Genomic DNA, 23741 nt, shown 5'->3' on the forward strand with positions numbered 1-23741 from the left:
TCCTGCTCTCCTGCGCGGCGAGAACGAAGCCGACGGCGACTTCTGCGGTGATGCGGTGGGACGGCAGCGGGTGGGGTTGGGGTGGTGGCGTCGCACTAGGGCAGCAAAAACGGGGAAAAAGAAGCAAATCGAAGCGGTCGATTTCGTTGTCCCTGACATGCGAGACCGGGTAAGAAATAGAGGTCCCGCGGAGACACAAACCTAGCCCTGCGCCAGGTTTGCGTCTCCGCGGACAGCCCGATCACTATGTGTCGCCCTGCTGGAGCCGACCCCAAACGCATTTCCGGTCACGGCGGACGAAAACGGTCGCTAAGCGTCCGTTTGCGTCGCGCCGCTGAGATGTCCTAAGAGCTAGGCCAAGCAAACGGCTACAAAGCACGAGCAGGACAGGTCCTGTTTTCACCGTGCATGCAGGCACGACTCGATCATGTTCTTCAACCTTCGCCCACGCCGACCGACGTATCAGCGGCGCAGGCTGCAAGAAGCAGACACACGCATACACAAGTAGGCACCTCTCGATCCTCAGCGAGGTGCCATTTGCTTTCACCTTTTTTTGAACTTGCATATGTATTTGCGTTGACCTTGACCTTGCTTCAGGCAAATCCTTAACGTACCACCTAACGCTTGCTTAGACATAGCTTAAACAAACCGCTAGCTGCAGCTAGCTTAACGGACGGCATTACGCACTAATTAATTAAAGCAATCGAGTTAATCATATCTCTTAATTCCGCTTGACAGGAGAGCTCGAAAGCGAAACGAGGAGAGCAATCAAGCAAGAGGTGCCTACCCTAGCAGCCCGGCTAGCTACCTGCTTGTGCTTGGATCTTGACCTACTATATAACACAAGAACACTGATCGAAAAACAAGAAACTGACGGTTAATTTCCAAGTGCGATCGCGCTCGACGATTTTGACGTTCTATCGCGTCAGGGACCATCACGCGACTTCCCAGCCTATCGACTATCGTTAACGTGGGATTAGAAATATTTACCAGGCAGGCCTAGAGCTCACTCTCAGTCGGCTGACGACAGATCACTACAGGAAACGCTCAAGAAGCCGTCGGCATAAGCCTATTTGGCCGTTGGCATAGCCTATGCCCACGGCTGCCGTCAGCCTAGCCCGTTGGCACCTCAAAGCGTCGGCACAGGCGAGTTTGTTGTTGGTGTAGAAAAAGCCGTCGGCGTAGAGGTTAACAGCTATTTGACAGTTTGAAAAAAAAATCGAATTTTGTTTTGAATTTTTATTTTGATTTTTTCAAATTTTTGAATTGTTTGACAGTTTAATCTCTAAACATACTCTCAGGTAAAATTGCTCACTCGTGGTCAAACTTGAGCTTCCGGAAAATGGGATATATTTTGTTGATAATAGTACCCTATCTATTGATCCCTTGGATCATGATGTCACACATCTTTATTTTTGAATTCTAAATAATTATTTGACTAAACAACTACACATAAGTCATAATAAATTTTAAATTCAAATAACAATAAAATAAATTTTACTTTCTTAAAATTCCTTTTTGTTCAAAATTTAAACCTACAAAAACTCCTATTTCCTTTTTTTATTTTGAGAAATCTAAAAAACGGTATTAGCCGTTGAAAACGGATGTAAAATTTTCCATCGTATGCAACCAGGAATGTCATTTTTTCGAAACATGACGTCATTTTTTCGAAACATGACATCATTTTTCTTTCGAAACATGATGTTATTTTGCATAATATACCAAAATTCATGTTTATAAATTTTCTAAATAACTACTACCTCCGTTTCAAAGAATAAGGCACCCTCGGTTTACGTGTATTTTGTTTGACCAAAAATTACTTCAAATAGATAAACACTGTTTGTATGATATTAGTATCATTGAAAAGTTCTTTTCAATACGAATCTAACGATACTAATTACATATAATATAATCAAGATTTTATTGCTCAATTTTTATGGTCAAAGTTCGTCTTAAAATACGCGTGCGTTTTATTCCTTGAAACGGAGGTAGTAGAACACATCATACATGATCATCTCAAAAGATTTTATTTTTGAAATTTCTACCAATTTCATTTTTTTTCAAAACCAAAAAGGCGATCCACGGGGAGGGGGGTTGGGTGGCAAAAAGTTTGATTTCTTTTGTTACGTCGTCACTTCGCCATAATGGCATGGTCTTCCGGGACCACGTTCTCCCCCTACATCGAGGGCTAGGACGGTCATGTGCCGATGGATTTTTTCTACGTCGGCGGCCCAACATATCTTATGTTGACGGCTTACCTGGGCCAAGAACCGTGTTGTTGGGATGCCCGGCTCAACATGTCCTACACCGACGGCCCCAACTAAAAGCCGTTGGTGTAGGTTTTGGCCGTCGGCACGTTGAGCGTTTCTTGTAGTGTTTAGGGGTGTCTCGAATTTGGATATAACATCTCAGTTGCAAGTCACTTTGCGAATCAGCATGAATCACGATGCATGTCTAAATAATTGTGGTAATTTCTTTTCTCGGTTGCAAATCATGTGCAACTAAAAAAAGTTAGTGGCAACTCATGTGTAACTGAGCAAACCCCATTTGCATGTAATGTGTACCTCATAGGACAACACTAATCATGACGCAATCTAATGGCTTAGTGCCTTGATTGTCAATTTTGATTCAGTTCAAATTTAGTCGACCTAGAATCAGCACAACCCAAAGTTATTTCATGTACGGTGTTAATATATGTCCGATCAAGATATATTTATGACTTATCCATCTTACACGAATTACATTTTTAAATCAGATGACTGTTAGAGGGGTCGTTAATTCTAATTTTTAAGTCACCTGAAATAACTATGAAAATTATATTTAGCTAACTTTCAGATTTTAGCCAACAAGTTATTAGCTTTTTTTTCCTAGTATGGGTGGATGGAAACCTTCAAGCTGAACCATTGGCACATCGCAACTTCTGGATGCGTTCGGTCTGCAGAATGTTCAAACCATACTGAAGTCTAATAATTAATCGTATAAAAATAAACTATCAACGAGATATCGAACAACAAACTATTCCTCGCCATGTTTGAGCTAAATACTAACCCCTCCGTTTCGCGAACAAGTGTACTTTTATCTTTATCCTAAGTTCAAGTTTATTTGAATTTAACTAACTTTATAAAAAACATAAAAACATTTAAGACACTATATTAATATTATTAGATTCATCTTAAAATTTTATTTCATAATCCACCAATTTGATATTATATATGTTAGTTCTCAATTCTATAAAATTAATCAAATTTAAATAAGGCTGACTTAGGATGAAGCTAGAAATACACTTATTCGTGAATAGAGGAAGTAGGTAGCACCAATAATAAAATTTACATTTAATCTAAACAAGGCTTCGAGCAGGTTTTTAAAGGGAGCAAAAAGAATTACAGTGATATTGGGTCATTTCCCGTCTACGTCCGCCGGCATGTGCTACCTCGGTATGCACACCGGATATATAGCTATTCGCAACAACAAAAAAACATAGCAACACATACTTCGATGAAGATAGGTCCTACTCCAATCGAGTAGCTAGTAGCTAGCTTGATCATGGTCATGGTCATGGCAAGGCCAACTGCCCTCCGAAAATTATGGTCATACACCTATCGATACACGTAAGGGTTTTGACTCGAGTGATGCCATCGCTGATCGGTCGATCCATAACAGGACCTAACCAACCACACCATGGGAACGACTGGCTAAAAGCTAGCGTGGCCCTACATGAGTGAGTACATGCCGTAATGGCAGTGCCAATGACAGCACCACCAAAAGTCTCACCGCACCAGGACACCAAAACCAACCTTTGGTTGAATCTGCGATATGATACCGCAGTGGGCATGCACATCAATGGATATCACCTTCATTTCAATATCGTGGCAAGCCAAGGATATATGAGTACTTCTTGTATTATCATTGCTTAGGATATGGGCAGGACTAGATAGGTTGAATGCTAAAGAGTGCCTATGGCATGACACCAGCTCCATCTTCGCCTTGCCACGTAGAATAATTGTTGGCTTCAAGGAGTAGGGATTCAAAGTGGCACCTGATATCTACCGCCAGGGCACTACCTAAGGGCACTTCGTCACTTATTATACTAACGGCGTGGTGAATATAAAAGCATGGGAACGTGGCTGTCTTCGACAACGCGTCACTTAGCACGAGTAGTCTCCTTGACATGATTCGATCCAAAGCTTGCTCTTGGGCCACTGCTGACGTGATTGGCTTACAAGTCTTGATCCCAGCACCATATAGGTCTAGACGCGTAGTGGGTTGAGTTGTATGGTGGGTTGTTGGCTCGATCATCCCAAGCTTGTACAAAATTTATAAAAGCTCTCTTTTCTATCAATGCATCAAAATGCAAAGTTGTTTGTGTTTTCGAGGGAAAAAAAGTGGCACCAATCAATAAATTAGTTGTACCGTTTTCTTAGCGATAAATTCACTTTGTACTGCCCGGGCTTATGCGAGGCATCAGCTTGCATCCCTACCGAGGAACAGGCTCTACGAATAATTCCTCAACTGAGGAAGAAGGGAGGATGCAGTTAAAGTGAGCCAGACTCTGTGAATAATAGGATCAGGGTAATAAAGCTTACATTTTCTGAAAATAACTCATTGTGTGAGCCATTTTCTTGTCGAAACTACTACTCGATGTAAAATGGGATCCGTTACTGTCATAGAATGACTTGTTTTCTCGCAACAATAAACATTTGACTTAGACTTTAGACTTTGGAGTGGGTGAGTAAGGCAAATTTGCACTAAAGAATCAAAGGCAAGCCACAAATGGCAAAATTGTTGCTTGCCCCATTAATTCATGGCTTGCTTTTGGGGTCAAACAGGGAAACGGTCTTCAAGCCTTGACGAGGACGTCTCTAGGGTTGGGTTGGAGGGTCTTATCAATGACACCGAGCTGTTCATCATGGGTTTGGCGAGTGTGAATGAAATGGAAGTGGTGGTAGCTAGCTGGCTAATGCTCTGACGCGTGTCCTCTCCCAATCTTCTTCTTTTTTAACATAAGTCCTCTCCCAATCGATGGAGTGTAGTTGCCGTTAGGCATCTCGCACTAACGATTCCGTATTAGTACTATCTTTTATCTTTTGCGTAGGTGTCAATCCTTGTTGACGAAACTGTCTCTCTTTCTTTCTTTTTTTTTTTTTGACCCTGGATTGTGAGGCAACAGCCCCGCAGCAAATTTTATTCCAAAACCAAGAACAAAGTTATATGTACAAAAGAAAAATGAACCTACCTACAAAAAGAAAGATAAGACTCTAAGGCAGCCCTAATCCAAGCTAACAAACCTTCTCTATGCTTAGTCTTGATTCTATACTGTAAAAGAGAGATATCATGAATGAACTTGGCCTTCCACCTTCCAAAGGTAGGCCTCTCCTGTCTAGAAATCTTCCCATTCCGAATCAACCAAATGTTCCTGTATTAACACTTCTAGTAAAAAAGGTTTAGCAAAATTAGTCTTGGCATGCACCACCACCCTTTGCAAATCATTATGAGATATCCAATCAATCTGAAGGTAGTTCCGAACTCTGATACTGAAATTACATTCAAAGAACAAGTGAATTCGATCCTCATGAGCTCTCAAAGGGCAAAGTCCACAATGATAATCCTCAGTGACACGCCAGTGTCTCCTCTGAAGTAAATCACGAGTATTCAATCTATCTGAAACTCCCTTTCGTAATGTATAGTGCTACTTTGATTCGTTAAGACAAAAAAAAACTTCAGCAGTACTAAATAACTCTGTTTTGAGAGAGAAATGGAGCAATGAGCTGTGGCCAGGTGATACTAATGGATTGCGTATGTTGAACGGTTCTTGGTGGCTGCCAAGAGTAGAAGAAAATGAATCAAACGAGATTGACCTCTTGGATGTACGCTTGCGTCTCCAATTTTGACAAGAGAAACTTTCCTGTTTCTTGTATAGGAACAGGGTGGACCTATTGTTGCAGGCAAAACAAAGAAGGCAACGTAAGTGGCAGCGATAATGATGCCTCGATCATTGTCTTGTAGTCCTAATTAATGAGTATCCAGGACATTATCTTACTCCTACTGTCCAACAAACTAAAGATCGTCATCATGATGTCTTAATCACTGAGCTGAATCCTGGTGCCTTCTCTTCTCATTGTTCTAATCATTGAGCTGAATCTGATGCCTTCCCTTCAGATTGTCTTAATCATTGAGCTTAATCCGTGTGCCGTCCCTTCGGATGAATCTTGTCTAATCGCACCGCCAGCCACGTTATACAGGTATGACACTGATAGCCCAGCTTATGCATTTCAATCATTCAAAATGTTGAAATCTCGTTCGGTGATTTCCATTCAGTCGCCTCAGAGAGAAAAAATGCATTCAGCAAAGTAGCTCAGCAAAATCACTGGCCACGTAGGCATTGCAGGAGAAAGAAACAGACCAAGATCAGTAAGCTATAAATATGGCCCATCAAATTCGGATCACCTCATAATTGCCAAACTGACGCTTTGCATCAGACATAAATCGGATTTGCATAGGCTGCAACGACCCTGCTGCTGACTCAGATACACGGATGGAAGGAAAGAAACCATAAGAAAGGAAATGAACGAAGTCTGTCGACTTATGATAGATAGTCTTCAGTTCAGTTCCATGGTTCAATCCTCTATATATAGTGCCCTAGAGGCCACACTGACATGGCATAACAGGAGCATTACCTAGAATCGTTGATTCATAATAAATTGGGCACGTGATTTACAGTTCTAATAAGGATAGGGCTTCAGCCGGAGCAGAGCTTTTCGAGGGCCATGTTCTCGTCGCCGTTGACACTCTTCAGGGCACTTCTCACCATATCCTCAGGGAAGCCCATCTCTACCAGCTTCTGCACCTGCAGTTTGCATAAACGAAGGAATTCTGAGAATCCACAGCTTTGCGCTCCTATAGCAAATGACATGGTATACAGTTTGATAACAGTACCTTCTCTTCCATGCCGGTGGAGTCGCTCTTTGCATATGCCTCCGTCCAATAGCGAGCAGTATTGACAAATGTGGACTTGTCACGTAGATACTGCAAAAACAGATGAAAAGAAATGCAATTAGTAGACAGTGAGTCAGTTAACCTGACAGTGAAGACCACTGTCCTGAAATCCACAGGGATTTCTGGGTCTGTTGAGTTTGTGAATAACCATCGGTCCATCACAGTGAAACTTCAGGTCTTGCCCTGCATCACTGGAATGACAGTATAAAACCTAAAAAGGGACCCAGGCCCGCCCTGGAGCACAAATATAATCACTTCTAGATTACAGACCTGCCTAGATTGATTAACTAAGTGAATATCGAACAACATAGTAGACTCCAAAATCAAGCTCTGACCTGAATTTGTTGCTTATATGCCTGAGTACTATCAACTTTTACTCACTACCTTGTGCGAATTATTTTTTTTAGGCTTATATTTCCTCCATTTCCAGCCAGGTTAGGTTAAGTAATGAACAATCTTGTAAAATATCACACCTCTTGAAGGTATGATTAGAAAGATCATATTATGAAATTATCGGAGTATATTATTAATTAAATTACATAAACAGAGTAGATTAGGTACAGAGTGCTCAAAGGCTTGTTTACGACCAAAACTACCGTACATGCTCACGTATCATCCAGCACCAAACTGAAACTGTATGTAGAGCATGTAGATACCCGGTATGAAATTCACCTAAACCTTGAAATCAGCTGCAATGGTGACCTCAGTTATGTTGATTGGCATGACAACCAACGTTGCCACAGGAATATGAATGTTAAATGTGCAGTAACCCAGACATGACGAACGATAGCTGTTCCGCCACAGGTACTAGTATAGGGCTGATGTACTGGATGCTACAGTATAAATAAAATAACACATTTACAGTACAGTAATACTCTGGTGCTATTCTACAATAGGTAATATATCGCAGTTCTGGACAAATACACAGCTGAATTTAAAGAAATTACCCCAGGAAGAGGAAATGTCAATTTAACTAGCATGCACAGGTAGTTCCCAGGGTAGAAGTAAGTGGTGTGCCAAAACATGGTACTAAATAATAAAGAGAAAAATTCAGACCTGTTGTGCAACAACAGCATCCTGAGGATCATCAGGGGCTGGAGCAGAAAGCAGAGCTTGAAGGGATAGCAAGGCTGTCTTCAAGGTAAGGGCTGGGCTCCACTGATCTTTCAGTATGTCCAAGCAAATTGCCCCATTCTGACTGCTAATATTTGGGTGCCTTCAACATAGGTTGGAGCAGAAATCAGTGTTGCAGACAAGTAAATTGTACTTATCAGTCAGAAAGCATCAGTTACTCACTGCAATACCTCGGGAATATAAGAACATTTGCGTAGGTAACATTATACACATTTTAAAACTGGATGGCTCTCCCCCATTTGAAGAGTTAATAAACTTGTTACAGTCCCTTAAGAGTTAAGATATACCAATACTGAAACTGCATTCATTTAATCTAGAGTGTCCTACTGCTAATGGCCATAAAAAGAAATATAAAGAACAGGAAATCCATGTCAATTGTTAGCCCAGAGGCTTACAGTAACGGGTCCCTACATATGAGGAACATTGAGATCCTCCTTCACGAAGGTATATACAGAGAGGGAAACACAAGCAACAAACAACAGGGTGAAGGAAAGCTTGCATACCATACTTTGGTGATGAACTGCATCTTGGGAGGCTCAAATGGATAGCCACCTGCCAATCAAAGACCACAGAGATTTCAGTCAGACGATAGTAGTAACATTTTCCGCAGCTCCCCTTCTCTGACTTCCTGGTATCACCTTGCAGAGGCAGAATTGTGCAAGTGGCGAATGCACACAATCTATGTAACTGATTTGGTACAGATCATTCTTCTCACCACAGCAACAGGATGTTTGGCGACCGATTCGGGCCATATGGCTAGTATTCTACGAAACATGACGCAAAACACACCCTGAATCGAGTGTGCAACTAACATCAGCAAAATTAGGACCTGGCGCACAAATCTGTCGAGCTTGCTTCGATATAGGTTCCTAAATAAATGGCTAATAATTGAATCGGATCCTAATCTTGAACGATCTAGGGGCGCAGACAAAACCCTACCCGAATCTAGCGTGCCCCGCGGCCCGCCGAGGCCAACGGCCAAACCGCTCGCCCCGATCGCTGCCAAATCCCAGAGCGAAATCGCGGGGCGGAGGCGGGGGACGGAACGGGAATCCCCACAGGAACGCGCGGGAGGGAAGGAAGGCAGCAGCGAGACGGGCCGGAGCGGAGCGGTGACCTGGGAGGCGGATGTCGATGCGGAAGATGCCGCCCTGGTAGGGGGTGTCGAGGGGCCCGGCGATGGTGCCGGTGAGGTGGGTGATGCTGGAGCCCCCGTCGTGGAGCGCGATGGAGACGCCGGAGACGTCCGAGTCCCGGTTGCACTCCGTCAGCTCCTTCTGCACGCGCGACACGTCCACCATCCTCGCCGACGGCGATCTCCACTCTTGCTCTCCCTGGAAGCAACCGGGGGCAGGGGCGGTGGGGATGGGTTGGAGCGCTAGGAGGGAGAAGGGCGGCGGAGTATCTATGGAGTAACTTTTATTCTGTATAGGTGATCTATGGAGTACAGAAACGCTGCTGCTAGTATACTTTTTTTACAGCAGTAAAGTAATTTGATCCTATAATAATAATTAGTTGAAAATACTAAGCTAATCACCACCTTATCTTTTTTTGCAAATATACTCCCTGTATTTATTTTGAATATTTTGGTGTCGTGGGCAAAACTGAATGGCAGCACAGACAACTTGGAAGATCAGAAGCTGATGCTTCGCAAGACAGGTCGCGTCTTGTAACACAAAATCCAACACAAAATCTTTCACTCTTTAGTCTCCTCAATTAACCTACGTGAGATGTGAAACATGAGATTATCGATTCCCATCCAGAGAAGAACAGCAACATACAACAACAGCGATAAGAGATAACATGAATTACAACAACAACAGATCTTTGCATCTTGCGCTTCCCAGACTGGGGTTCTGTTCCGACCGACACAATTTGATCTCCGCATCACCCACCAACCAATTGACGTTCACCAACACAAAATCCATTCACCTACCATACACCGCCGACCAAGCAGCGCTAAACTTCATAGCAGACTGCTAAAAGAATTTGATCTCCTATCCTCTAGACTGGATCCCCCTGGCCGTCTATGACCCAACCGGTGTTTGCTTCGGGCCGCCATTGGCACGGGCGTACCTCCCGTTCTCATTCGGGAAGGGCCGTGGCTGGTGGAAGCCGTTCCCGTTGTGGTGGTGGTAGCCGTTCCCCTGGGGCGGCGGCCCTCGCCCGCCGCGACCCCCGGAGTACTCGTTCCGGTTCCTCCTGTTGAAGTTCTCGCCGTCGTTCCGCCTGTTGAAGCTATCGCCATCGTCCCTCATGTTGTTGAAGTCGTCACCGTTCTCGTCCCTCCTGCTGTGGAAGTTATCACCACCACGGTAGTTCGCATTGTTCCCATAGCCACCACCACGTCCTCCACCGCGGTGACCCCTCCCATACTGGAAACGGCCGCCTCCACCAGCATTCATGACGACACCATTCACAACTGCGGGAAGAGGTTCAAATTAAATATCTCATTACAAGTGCTGCCATGAGCTAACAGAATCTCTAGACAGCATCTTCAAAATTAACAAACAAACCTCTATTAAGACTAATACTAGCAAGAAGAAAAGATATTGATAGAACACCACTAATACTAACAGAAGAAAAGATATTGATAGAACACCACAAAGTACACAAATATTGCAACAACATTACACATGCAATTTTTAGGTGTTGGGAAAACCAAGATGCATATCACCAAATTAAGAGTTACCTTTGGCAGAGTAACAAACTGGAAAGAAAAAAGGAAGGTTGCATACCTCGCGTACTGGTTCGCTTCTGCTCAATACGCACTTCAAGCTCATTTATAAATAGCGGAGAAGCCTACATCACAATAAGACATGATGGTTACAGTATCTCCACAGGTATTGTAAAAACACAATCCGTCCATTATAGGCAAACCTGAATTGCAGCTTGCATAGCTTGCTGGGATTCAAATTCAACAAAGCCAAAGCAGTACTGATCGATCTGCAGCAATAAAAGGAACAATGTCAGACAAACAGCTTAGCCAGAGCCAAAACCAACTGCTACTAGCTTACTACTAACCTTGTTGTTCCTAACTTGGATGCCACCAGGCTTGATTGCACCAAATTTCTTGAACTCTTCTTCAACCGTTTGAGTGGTCGAATTGAAAGGCAAACTCTTGACGAAAATCGAATAGCCTTGTTCTGCAGGGTAAAATAATGTTATCACAACTATCAATGTCAAAAGGACTGCATATGCCAAATTAAACCATAACCAACCCTCATGAGAAGTTTTGTTCTTGGTAACACTTGTGGCAGATGGTGCGGTTTCAGGGGCCTTCGCGGAAGACTTTTCTGGACCTTCAACAGCCTTGGTCGCAGGTTTCGTCACAGGTTTAGGAGATGGTTTAGATTTGACAACTGGAGTTGGTGGGCCCTCCTTCATGACTTTCACCTGCAGGTCACCAATTAGAAAGAGACTCAATGAAGTGTACAAAAGCTATAGTATCAAAAGAAGTTCACAAAAGAAATAAGCCCTTCACTTCATGGTTACATTAGGAGCATGGCCATAAGAGACTATTGGAAAATAAAATAGAGATGGAGAAATTACAATTGATGCGTAAGTCTTCTTAGTGACATCTTTCTGAGCTGGAGGGGGAGAAGCAGCAACAGGGGTCTTTTTTGGAATATCCTTCTGAGCTGGAGAGGGGGCAATAGCAACAGAAATATTTTTCACAGCCTCTTTGGTCACCTTCACAGGTGGCTCAACATTATTTTCAACAGTTCCATTAGCAGTGGGGTTAGTTTCAACAGTTGTGCCAGAGTTCAGAACTTGCACGTCCGCAACAATGTCAGTGGTCACATGCTCCACCGCCACAGCTGGAGTAGGATCTGCCACTGTTGAAAATGTCAGTACACATGGGGATTACAGGTAATTTAGAAGGGATGCAAAATATACTCGACCTGATTGAGCAACAGGCCCATCCTTCAGAGTTCTTTCATTAACTTGATTCCTTTCTGATATCAACCTTAAAATATCATTGAGGACAAAATAACCACCACTTTCTTGTGGTGCAAGGAAGAATGTCTGTGTAAATCTTTGGCAAACGCCATCAGACATGGTTAATGATCCAGTAACAACAATGATAACGCCACCATTGTGAGATAAGAGTGCATCTGCAGTCTCTATCTCTGTTAAGTATTTGCTGAAGTCCATAGACAATATTTTCTTGTTGATCTCCTGTTCAAATACAGGAGGTGTAAATAAGGAGAAATAGTCAAGGGTAAGGCCGTACAAGCTGTAGCAACAATTTTTCGCACAACTTACAGGCAATGTTGTTACGTATTCCATGACTCCATCAGAACCTGTCCGGCCAATCCTACTTGTATCTTGATAAAACTTATGCGCCTGGTCCGGTGTCTCGTGTAGAATGTGGTAATATTGCTCAACAAATACAGAGCAAATCTATACAAGAAAAGATGTCAGTCAAATCAAGTACTGAACGCATGTAATAGCCAGTTCACAGGAGAGGAGACTCACCACTTGGGGACTTAATGGAGTGGCTGGGGTTCCTGTTTGCATTGCCATTGCTGAAAGAAAACTATACATTAAATACATCAAAGAAATATTAGATGCATGTATGTAGCAGCATTAAAAGAATGATGATTTAGAAAAGGGCGATTGGTCCAGAAGATCATCAAGATAAATGGCAGCAACATTGAGAGAACCTAAATATCAGAATAACTATTCAACCATTGAAAAATTTCTTTGACATAAAACCAATACCCAGATGCAGCTTCTAGAAAGTATGTAACCCAAACCTGACGCCTCTGTGCAGAATAAGCAAAAAAAAGGACCACAAATTCATACTCTAAACATTACAATGAAAGGTCTGGTTGCATGAACCACGAAAATAGCATCTCAGTCCGACTCTATGATACTCCCAGAAAGCTACTTTTTCGACAATGCAACTACACACCCAAGATTAAGACCAGAAGTGTGTACCAAACTCAGGGGTGGATTTAGAGGGTATCCCAGCCATGCAACTATACACCCAAAAACTGTGAAAGGTCAGTGGGATTTAACTAGCCCCTGGATAAAACAACCTCATGCCTCAAAACCAATTGCTGAAGACTGTAAACAGGGTGGAGAAAGCAATGTGATGTCCTGACAAGGAAGAATGGGAACGGCAATGGCAGTGGCAGTGTTGTGTGTGTCGGCAGGTAGGATGAACATCAACGGTGCCGCTAAGGTACAACACGGCAGCAGATGCAGGGCATGGTTACAGACTAGTAGGAGAGATTTACCACCATATTAGGAGAGATTTATGGCGGTAGACTATTTGGTAGGGATCTCCAATGAAGACTTCCTAATAAGGTCATCCCGTAGCTCACCAATGCCATGTTAGACTCTTGAAATAACGGCTAACAATTTCATTGAACCAACCATAGTTTCCACTGACGAACCTATTCGGCTATTCCTAAGGTTGTTGCGTTAAAAACATAGGTAATTGCTTCCTAAAAGACCTGTGTATCGTTTCTCCTTGCAATTTACGGTCCCCAAAGAGATCACAACATCGGAAGGAAGGTGCTCTCTGAAGTCAAAGCATGTTCAGAAGTTGTGTCATTCTTCCCTATTTTATGACCCAGATACTCCATGCTCATCATATCCCTCTCGTCACTTGGCCAATGTATAGAAGGATTGAACAAGCACAAGCGCATCCTCTCTCGAACATTAGGAATCTGGGGAGAAATCAACAACCAAATCGTATGGCCTATGCTTGCCATTTAGGGGGTAATCACTGAACATATTATTATTTATGTGGGGGTGGGGAGGGGGGGAGGGAAATCACCTCAGTTTTTTTGGAGGAAAACCAGGTCGAAGAAGAAAGGCCCTGCTGTGAAGCTACTGGTCGCCGGCCGCGCGCCTGATGCAGAAAGAGGGTTAGAGGGCGCAGAGAATGGGAGAGAGAGAGAGTTTTTCATCCGCCGCCGCCGCGCGCCGTTCCAGTCTTGCTGCAGAGGAGAGAGGAATAGCGCGTAGGTAGAAACAAGGGGGGGGGGGGGGGGTTGATCCTACCTGTCGCGCCGCCGATGTCCAGCCGCCGCCGCTGCTCTAGGTCAAGCCGCCGCCGGTGCCCTAGTTTTGCCGCGCCGCCAGCCGCAGGGAGAGGAAATGAGAGGTAGGGTTTGGGGTTTCGTTTCGGGCAGGGGAGACGAAGACCGAGAGAGTGGTCAGAGCGAGCGAGCACAAAACGTTTCACCCGTGAGGTACCGAGGTGGTGTAGGATTGCGTCGAATATAAATGGATTCGGCTCGAAGCAAAATAAATTATAGTTGGACCTGTAATTCGAAAGAAAAAAAGGACATGATAGCCCGAATCTAGTAAACCATAACACAATACTCGCTGTAGTTTTTTTAGTTAAAATGAAACTTTTTGAAGTTTGACCAACTATTATACGAAATATATCAACATTTATAAAATTAAATCACTATTATTAGAATCATCATTAAATATACTTTCATCTTGTGTGCAATTGGTATTGTTGACCTTGATATTATTTTCTTTTTTAGAGGAAAAAGGCCATAGGCTTACAACTTTGTTTCAGGGCACACGGGGAAGTAAACAACTGTTTAATGTGATGAAAATAACTGTAATTATTGTTAACAAATTAATTTCTCCGTTCCATTCAGATCATAATTTTCATTTCATTAAGATAAGATAATACATTTAATTAACACATAAAACTCATTACAGGATGCTGCAAAACATCTAGCATGCTCGTTGATAGGTGGCCAAGCTATTGATTTCATGGAAATGAATAGAATATGCGACAACTTAACAATCTACTACATCCTATTTTAGGAATAATCTCTTAGTTTATATTCTAGTTTTTGCCATCTTCAAGATTCCATACCTCGCCAACGACCTTTTTTTCGATAAAGGATGCTTTATTACTTTAATAAGCAATTACATCCAGCCTCTGCATAACCAGGATGCAGACAGACGTTTTGTTGTCTCAAGTCCAAAAGGATAAATAATAAAAACTAGGCGAGATACATATCGGAACGATGAATCATATAACGCCTAAAGTGTAGGTGGTGCATCTATCCGTAGACTATGCTGCCACCCATGTAGGGAAAAAGTATCCCTCGCCGTAGCCTCCAACCGTGTACAGACCTCCGTACATAGCTGTCGGTTCTCCACTCGCTGTAGAGGTAACCATGAACGGAGAATACCTGTACATCTGTAGATGACCTGCAACAAAGAACAATTTTTGTCATTAAAGATCTTGTCATTTCTACATAGCCAAAGCGCCCAGATAACTGCTAGCGCCCCCACCCTAAGAAGCAACTTAAACCTTGAATCTATACCATGAAGCCAATTGCCAAAGACATTGGCGACACTAGTCGGAGGCCGGATACAAGGTAGACGCTACTTGGATGACAGACCATATAGATCTCGCGAACTGGCACTGGAAGAATAAGTGTTTGATTGTTTCGTCCTGATGACAAAAAACACACCGTGTACTTCCATGCCAATTCCGCTTAACAAGATTGTCTTTGGTGAGAATAACCCCACGACGAAGATACCATCCAAAAAATTTAATTTTTAATGATATCTTCATCTTCCAAATCTTCTTATCTATAATAACTAAATAGGAGCAACCCACTAAGATGATTTCTCTCAACATGCAAGGTGTCCACCTCATCAAATTTGCCACCTCATCCACTAACTTCATTCTCTATCGCATCCAGCATGCCACATGAGTGTGTCTTTTCATTAGCAATATATTAAATCTTCATTTGGGTTATGAAAGATTCCACCGACCCACCAGTTACTTGGTCTTTCAGCCTGCAGCTTCGACCCTTCCTCTCCACACATCGATCACTATGCGGAAACGGATCCACCGGCAAGGAGATCAAGCAGCAGGTGCTGCAGGTCTACCTATTTATTTGGCCTTGCTACAGAAGCGCGAGGCATGCCCCTCTTCACGGTGATATGGTTCTTATTCCCGTTCGCTTCAGCTTCTCATGTTCTTAATTTGATAACTGGACACTGAACGTGCAGTTTTCTCACCCCACAGATCCTCTTGCTGCAAGGTTGAAGCCTGGAAAAGAGCTGCAAGGTTGGTTTACCGATCCCTTTCTTGCATCACGTTTTCTTTCTTATTTTTCTTTGCTTTTGCAGCAACAAGTCATACGTATATACCTGCTAATCCGCAGTTTTTCAGGTAAGATACCATACATTCAGTGGGCTAAACCACCAGATATCATACATTCTTTCCTTCTAGAGTATGACGTGCTCAATCTGTCCCTGTTACTTGCGTACGTGTTGTACTAGAGGCCTGACTCATGTGCTTTGCCTCCTATGACTAATCGACGATAGTAATCGTCTGCAGCATTAGATGCGCAACCCCAATCATCTCTCCTATGAAGCTTTGACGCATGCCCCTCCGTTCGTTTTGAGCGCTCCGCCGCACATCCAATAAGGCTGTCCTCGGCGGCGACCACGCAAACCGGTGGCGATCGTGCCGATTTTAACTCTCATTCCCTATGCATATATGATGCCGTTGATTTTCTTTGTACTAAGATCCTGATCTTATCTTCCATGATGGTAGTGTGCATATCATCAGGTTACTTTGCAGTAACTGCTCGATAAAATGCCTAGAGGACCTACATCTCGATATGTGCTATGAGATTGGTAAGAAAATATTGGTTGTTCGATATTGCATACTTTCTCATGTCATTCAATATATTCTGTTCTACTAACACATCTCCTCACATTTGTAGTTACATAAGCGCATGATTAATTGCTTATTACTATTTTTGCGAATGATAAATTTCTTATTACTTAACTTTTCTATGCAGGTCAAATTGGTATATACATCTTAACATCAGCGAATCGCTTGGTCAAGTTGGTATATATACATTTAGTCAGGCATGCAATAAAAGTATTTTGTTATTTCACAAATCTTAAGTTTCAGCATTCGCTCCTTGATATATTACATATGATTATGTAGAGTTCAAGTGAAAAGTACAATTTCTGTGAGTGAATATCCTTTGCCGAATTCTTCGTTATTTACGCGAGTCTTCCAAACACAAATCATGCCACATTCTAAGTATATAACTATTACACTCATGTGTTTTTTACTACAAGAAAATGTCTATTTAGATTATTCTGTAACTCATACTTTTACTTCTACAGAACTTCATCTCTTCCAGCTAGATGACATGACTTGAGGTAGTTGGTAAAGATGTACGAAAACTAATGCTTTTTTTTGCGAACCTTTGTTGACAAGCAGTCCCCTATATACTACTACTTAAGTCATATTCATATGCACAGATTGCACCTATGTGTTTTGTATCCTTCTGATAGATGTCAGAGCATCATCAATTCAAGAAAGTCGATGGAGAATGGAAGAGGACAGTATATCCAAACAACGAAAACGTGTTTGAAATAAGTATATTTCGCCTCTAATATTCTGACAATTATGGATGGATTACGAAAAAAAAAAAGGCTAAGACATCTTACCCGTAGCTTATTAAATTGAAAAAAAAATACTAACTATTGCAACACCCATGATACTGTGGCACAGATATTATGTGCTACATTCAAGCTTTCACATGTACAATTTTGTATGAAAGATTGTAATCACCATTTATAGACTTCCGCTATCGAGAAATATGCATATTTGTAATATCTTGTGACGAGGCATATTCTTATGTTAGCGTGCTATTTTATCATCTTACTTGACTGTATCAAATAAGGCAATAAATTCCAATGCTTCTTCCACTAAGTAACTAATGATATTTCATTTTGTGTATGCTCAATTCTCAGCGCATGCTCATTTGCTTCAATAACTAAGTACATAGTTGACAACAATAAGTTTAATTAACAAAGAAATACAAGATCATTACTCTATTAGTTGATCACAAGTAATCTAAACCATTCATTACCACACAAAATCATGCTAATGTGTCCCGCAACAACGTGCGGGGTATTGTCTAGTTGTTGTCAACTGGTAAGTCAGAAAGAAGGATCGCATTGTAGAAAGATTTTACGGAAAAGGTACCATCTACATGAAGGTTCCATCTAAATTCGTCTAGTTCAGGTGATAAATGAATATCTCCGAGCCGTTGAATTAGGGTATTCCATGCCACAAGTCTTTGTCCAAGTAAAACCCGTCTGAACGTCACATTCGGAGGTGAGGTAGCCATTACAGTAGCAATGGTATCACCTTGGCGACGAGCAATCCTATACAGAGCAGGATACTGTTCACTTAAGGGTGCATTGTCTAGCCAAGCATCTTCCCAGAACCGTATCTGTGCTCCATTCCTGATTGAGAAAGTACCATGGCGAAAGAATACATTTTTTGTCGCCATAAGACCAGCCCAGAAGTGAGAATCCCCAGGTTTTCAAACCACTTGGGATAATGTCTTCGAACCGATATACTTTCTCCGAAAAATAGTTTGCCAAGTCCCATCCTCAGTAAGTAGCTTAAACAGCCAATTACCCAGAAGAGCTGAATTCTTGACCTCCAGGTCATGAACTCCAAGCCCTCCTTGATCTTTGGGACTACAAACTATACTCCACTTAACCAGTCGATATTTCTTTTTCTCGCTGTCCCCTTGCCAAAAGAATCTGGATCGATAGTAATCGAGTTTATGCAGAATTCCTTTCGGTAGGATGAAGAATGATAACATATACAGTACCATATTTGTGAGTACCGAATTAATGAGTACCAATCTTCCTCCCAGGGACAACAATTTACCTTTCCAACTACTAAGGCGTTTTTGTAATCTTTCTTCCACTAATTTCCATTCCGCGATTGTAAGTCTCCGATAATGAACCGGAATACCCAAATAACGAATAGGAAATTGGCCTTGCCCGCAACCAAACAATTCTGTATACAGAGCCGTATCGTTTTGGGCATCACCGGAACAGAACAATTCGCTTTTATGGAAATTGATTTTCAATCCTGACAACTGCTCAAAAGCCGCCAAAATTAATTTCAGATTTTGAGCTTTTTCAAGATCATGATCCATAAATAGAATTGTATCGTCGGCATATTGAAGTATAGATAAACCACCATCAACCAGATGTGGAATCACTCCTTCAATCTGGCCATCAGCCTTGGCCCGCTCTATGAGTATAGCCAGCATATCCGCTACAATGTTAAACAACATCGGTGATAACGGATCCCCTTGGCGTAACCCTTTTCGTGTTTGGAAATAGTGGCCGGTGTCATCATTAACCCGGATTGCAACACTACCTCGCCAACGACCTAGCTGCCAACAACTTGTCGCCATTATTCATGAGGCGGATATGCCTTCCATTCTCAACTTGACATGCGTTGATGACATCACCAACGACCGGCTGGTGGTCCTTCGTACAAGGTTTGGCCCGCCATCCTTCATGCGGAGGTTCATCCTGTTGTCCTTGTTGAGGTTGATATGGAAGAAAGATAAGCGTGATTATAACGTGAATAAAGAAACGAAACAAAACGTGATGGATAACGATAATGTACTTGAGCGGTGGAGGCCTCCCAGATTGGGCGACATGACAGTACGAGCACCGCTTGGACATATCTGTACCAGGAATGGGAGAGGAGCCATGTATATCTAGGGTTCGAAGTGGATAGAGTGGTGCCTGAGATCTAGTGGTCAAAGTAGGCAGAGGAGGGCATGACATCTAGTGGTTAAAGTGGATAGAGGAGGGCCTGAGAACTAGGGTTTGGATAGGAGAAAGGAGAGTGCGGCAACATGGATAGTGGGTTCGTGGGGTATTATATAGGAAACGTGTGTGAGGGTGGGGTTGTTTTATGTTCCACTGAGTAAGCCAGGCTCTATGGTACTCAGATTACTCAAAGGCCATAGGTGCGGAATCATGTCATGTTTGAGGATCGCACTTCTAATTATTGGTATATGATGATAAAATCGTATGTTGAAGGTTTCTATCTGGTTAATTACCAAGTGTTGGATTTGTTCCCTAGCGGCAAATAAATAAAGATAGTTTTATTGTCACTTCTATATTGTTCATAATAAGTTTTATGTCATGCTATAACTGTATTAAGCGGAAACATTAGTGCACGTCTGGCATTGAACAAAAATCTTGACCCTAGTAAAATAGTCGATTGATTAATAAGATGATCAAGGTTTCTTGATCATGGACGTCAATGCCATTAATAATGGAGTGATCTTGTTGGATGAATGACATGATGGACACACACTCGTATAAGGTACTGCAATGTGTTCATGTCACAAAGTTTAGCATTGCAATACTATTAATGAAATGTTGTAACCTAATCATTAGACCGCAAGACGATATTAGAATCACTGTCACCGGCGGCTGATTTAACATCATCAATCGCTACTCCGTAATAGGGTGGTCATAAAGGTGTTGCTCAGCCATTCCAATGGGATGGGTTGAGGCGCATGTGGCAATAGCAAGATTTATACATATGTGTGTACGAAAAGATATCATGGGCCCACTCGGTGATATTATATCAACAACGTTTGAGCATGTGATTAGGTCACGATGATATGATATCACAAGAACAAGTTGAACATGTTTGTCGGCAAATGGACCGAACAAGGTATACCAGATACCGAAGATCAAGTCTTGGGCAAACTAGGTATCGTGTAACAAAGGGATGGGATTCGACATTGAGGTTCAAGTGACAAAGATAAATTCATGGAGTGTGTGTGGACTATTATGGTTTTCCAGAACCACTGGTGGTCATTGATCGGAGAGATGTCTCAGTCATGTCTACACATTCCCGAACCCGTAGGGTGGCACTCTTAAGGGTATATGAAGCTTCAAGATAGATTCGGTATTGTTAGGGAATAGAAAGAGAACTCCAGAATAGTTCCACGGAGGTACAATAAGTTTCGAGGTCAATTAATTATTATTCGGAGACTTAATAATATGTATATTATTTAATTAATTGAATTAAATAATTAAATATAAGAAAAGGGATACCCATAATTGGGCTACCATTTGGCTGCCCAATAAGGGGGCGTCTGAAACCCTAGGGGAAGGGTGGGTCGGCGGCCCAAGGTGGGCCCGCCGCCCCAAAAGCTAACCCTAAGGAGGGCCGGCGGCCAGCCCCACCTCCTCTACCATTCCCCTATATAAAGAGACCCCTTGGGCTCTCCTCATTCACCCCATTGAGTTCTCTCTCCCTCTCCTAAAATATAATCAGTATTTCGACTTGTACCATCCTAAATCAAATTTAAATTTGACTTACTCAAGAAATATTTATGACATTGAATCACTTTCTTTTCATTAGATCTATCCTAAAATATAATTTCTTACTGAAAGTATCTAATGATGTATAAGCACATTTGCATAAACTTGGTCAAACTTTTATTTTCTTGGTACAAAACTAGAACTTCAGGTTTATTTAGAATGGAGGAAGTAATATAAAGGTCAGCTTAATTCCTGCACGAACATGGGACAGTAACCAAGTTCTAAACAGGCCTACAGAACCTCAAGGGAACTCAGTTTATAGAACTCCAAAGAGTGGTCTTGGCATGTTGGTATGGATGGCAACCTCTATCTCTAAGTTACAGCGTCGGTTTGGTGCATTGTGGGATGAACCATTACAACGGAACCGAATCTCCATTTGCTAACCTATATAGCTTAGAAGAGTATTACACAAGAAATACGAAATCTCTTTGGCTACTCAAAGAGCACAACCGTGATTGAAGCTGCCCCAAATGACGTCAGTTATGCACCTGCATCATCCTCTCTCATCAAGCATAGATTATTCATGGTAGCAATATACAAAAATAAATGCAAAAGCAGACCAACATTTCTGAAAAACTGCAGACGACATGGATCAAAACGTACACAAACGTGCGACATGGATCAAAAACAGACGTAACACAGTTCAACCCACGGCCCAATCACACAGAGAAAGATCATGACTTCATGAGTATTACCATTTCTGCAGATCAAGATAGATACAGCCATGATTCAGAGTGATGCGTCAACATTACTATTTCTTCAGATCAGAAAAACAGTGTTGTTGCCACAACGAGCACACTTCTTACAAGACAATCAAATCCAGAAAAACTACGAACAGCTAACTACATCGTACAACTGAAACCTGAAGCCGACACTTAACCCAGACGAAACTGGGGAATCTAGGAGAAACCAAGAACAGTCTAGGCAGAGGTGAACTTGGTGACGGCCTTAGTGCCCTCAGAGACGGCGTGCTTGGCGAGCTCGCCGGGGAGGACGAGGCGCACCGAGGTCTGGATCTCCCTGGAGGTGATGGTGGGCTTCTTGTTGTACCGCGCCAGCTTGGCGGACTCGCCGGCAAGCTTTTCAAAGATGTCGTTGATGAAGGAGTTCATGATGGACATGGCCTTGGAGGAGATGCCGATGTCGGGGTGCACCTGCTTGAGCACCTTGAAGATGTAGATCTTGTAGGTCTCCACGCTCTTCTTGGCCTTCTTCTTCCCCTTCTTCTCGCCGCCCTCCTTGGAGGCGCTCTTGCCGGCCGGCAGCCGCTTCTCGGCCTTGGGCTTCTTGCCGGCGGGTGTCTTCTCCGCCGCTGGCTCCTCCTCGACGGGCTTCTTGGCCGCCGGCTTCTTCTCCGCCTTGGGGGCCATGGGTGATTCTCGGGGGAGTGGTGTGGTGCTGGTTGTGGGGTTTCGCTGGAAGGATTGGGGAATTGCTGATGAGATCTGAGGAAATGAGGATGGGGGAGGAAACATTATATAGGTGGAAGGACGTGGCCGCTGATTGGTTGAGAGATGGTTGCCGCGGATCGGTCTCGTCAACTGATATCAGCCGTTCACCGCTGGTCGCGATGGACGGGCCGGATGCGTTGAGACGCGGATCGCTGGAAACACCTGTTCGGCGTTGGGGGCTAGCTTTGGCTCGAATGCTGGATGCCTGGATGTGTGATCCATCTCAAAGAAAAAAAAAAGAGCAGTTAAAAAAAAGTGCGATGAATGATGTTCATGCAACGAATGTTGGTGATGGATGAGTCACTGCCAGAAATCAGATTACTGCCACTGCCACGCATGGGACCTAGGTGATTGGTGACGAGTGCACACGTTAAGATGGATCAAATCACTCCTGCTGGGATTTGAAGATTGGGTATTCAATGAATGGATTGAATCCGGGCTGCTTGAAGGCAGTGCCTCCGTCCTCCTCATATATTTATATATAAGTACAAATACACAATACAAATATAGAATACGTATTTAGCTAGGTGACTTGGAGTAGACTCCAAGTTGATCGGTCACCACCTCTGTATCTAACACGCCCCCGCAGTCCTGGGAGAGCATCGACGTGAAGACTGGATATGAATTCCCTGAACAGAATGGTAGACAGGCCTGATGTAGATGGCACATGTAACACACGAACATCGCCGAGAGCCACCTTCTCCCGAACAAAATGAATATCTAGCTCAATGTGTTTGGTGCGGCGATGATGGACTGGATTGGCCGACAAGTAAACAGCGTTGACATTGTCACAATACACGATGGTGGTTGTGTCAATGGGACGATGAAGCTCCTGTAATAGTTGTCGTACCGAGCAGGATTTCGCGACCGTCGTGGCAACAGCGCGGCATTCGGCCTCAGCACTAGAATGAGAGACCGTGGTCTGGCAGCGAGACGACCAGCTTATCAAATTATCTCCAAGATACA

The 23741-nt window shown here is 42.9% G+C and overlaps 3 protein-coding genes across 5 annotated transcripts; all 3 read right to left on the minus strand.

Annotated features, from left to right (window-relative positions):
* Nucleotides 1-6558: 6558 nt before the first annotated feature.
* LOC127345449 (ubiquitin-conjugating enzyme E2 27) lies at nucleotides 6559-9544 on the minus strand. Its single transcript, XM_051371925.2, has 5 exons — nucleotides 9245-9544; nucleotides 8631-8679; nucleotides 8050-8209; nucleotides 6934-7023; nucleotides 6559-6844 (listed from the first exon to the last, which is right to left on the minus strand). The coding sequence occupies exons 1-5, from the start codon at nucleotides 9426-9428 to the stop codon at nucleotides 6737-6739; spliced, it is 591 nt and encodes a 196-aa protein (XP_051227885.1). The 5' UTR covers nucleotides 9429-9544; the 3' UTR covers nucleotides 6559-6736.
* A 375-nt stretch (nucleotides 9545-9919) lies between these two features.
* LOC127345450 (nuclear transport factor 2) lies at nucleotides 9920-14341 on the minus strand. Of its 3 annotated transcripts, none has more exons than XM_051371928.2 (11): nucleotides 14149-14341; nucleotides 13922-13996; nucleotides 12610-12659; nucleotides 12397-12534; nucleotides 12033-12309; nucleotides 11680-11960; nucleotides 11349-11523; nucleotides 11152-11273; nucleotides 11008-11073; nucleotides 10866-10929; nucleotides 9920-10549 (listed from the first exon to the last, which is right to left on the minus strand). In XM_051371928.2, the coding sequence occupies exons 3-11, from the start codon at nucleotides 12655-12657 to the stop codon at nucleotides 10155-10157; spliced, it is 1566 nt and encodes a 521-aa protein (XP_051227888.1). In that variant the 5' UTR covers nucleotides 12658-12659; nucleotides 13922-13996; nucleotides 14149-14341; the 3' UTR covers nucleotides 9920-10154. The 3 variants fall into 3 exon arrangements, with proteins under 3 accessions (XP_051227888.1, XP_051227886.1, XP_051227887.1); XM_051371926.2 differs by having other exon boundaries at nucleotides 11680-11966; XM_051371927.2 differs by having other exon boundaries at nucleotides 11680-11966; nucleotides 12610-12670.
* A 7711-nt stretch (nucleotides 14342-22052) lies between these two features.
* On the minus strand, nucleotides 22053-22766 carry LOC127345452 (histone H2B.2-like). The gene has a single exon (XM_051371929.2). The coding sequence runs from the start codon at nucleotides 22692-22694 to the stop codon at nucleotides 22245-22247; it is 450 nt and encodes a 149-aa protein (XP_051227889.1). The 5' UTR covers nucleotides 22695-22766; the 3' UTR covers nucleotides 22053-22244.
* Nucleotides 22767-23741: the final 975 nt, after the last annotated feature.

This window comes from Lolium perenne, chromosome 3, assembly GCF_019359855.2.
Source record: "Lolium perenne isolate Kyuss_39 chromosome 3, Kyuss_2.0, whole genome shotgun sequence".
Taxonomy (NCBI): domain Eukaryota; kingdom Viridiplantae; phylum Streptophyta; class Magnoliopsida; order Poales; family Poaceae; genus Lolium; species Lolium perenne.

Excerpts from the sequence above, each read along its gene's own strand:
- LOC127345449 (XM_051371925.2), bottom strand. The coding sequence starts at position 9,428 with ATGGTGGACGTGTCGCGCGTGCAGAAGGAGCTGACGGAGTGCAACCGG. Across the intron at positions 8,680-9,244 it reads CATCGACATCCGCCTCCCAG|GTGGCTATCCATTTGAGCCT; the intron begins GTCACCGCTCCG and ends TTTGATTGGCAG. Across the intron at positions 8,210-8,630 it reads CAGTTCATCACCAAAGTATG|GCACCCAAATATTAGCAGTC; the intron begins GTATGCAAGCTT and ends CCTATGTTGAAG.
- LOC127345450 (XM_051371926.2), bottom strand. The coding sequence starts at position 12,657 with ATGGCAATGCAAACAGGAACCCCAGCCACTCCATTAAGTCCCCAAGTG. Across the intron at positions 12,310-12,396 it reads AATACGTAACAACATTGCCT|GAGATCAACAAGAAAATATT; the intron begins GTAAGTTGTGCG and ends GTATTTGAACAG. Across the intron at positions 11,524-11,679 it reads AGAAGACTTACGCATCAATT|GTGAAAGTCATGAAGGAGGG; the intron begins GTAATTTCTCCA and ends GGTGACCTGCAG.
- LOC127345452 (XM_051371929.2), bottom strand. The coding sequence starts at position 22,694 with ATGGCCCCCAAGGCGGAGAAGAAGCCGGCGGCCAAGAAGCCCGTCGAG.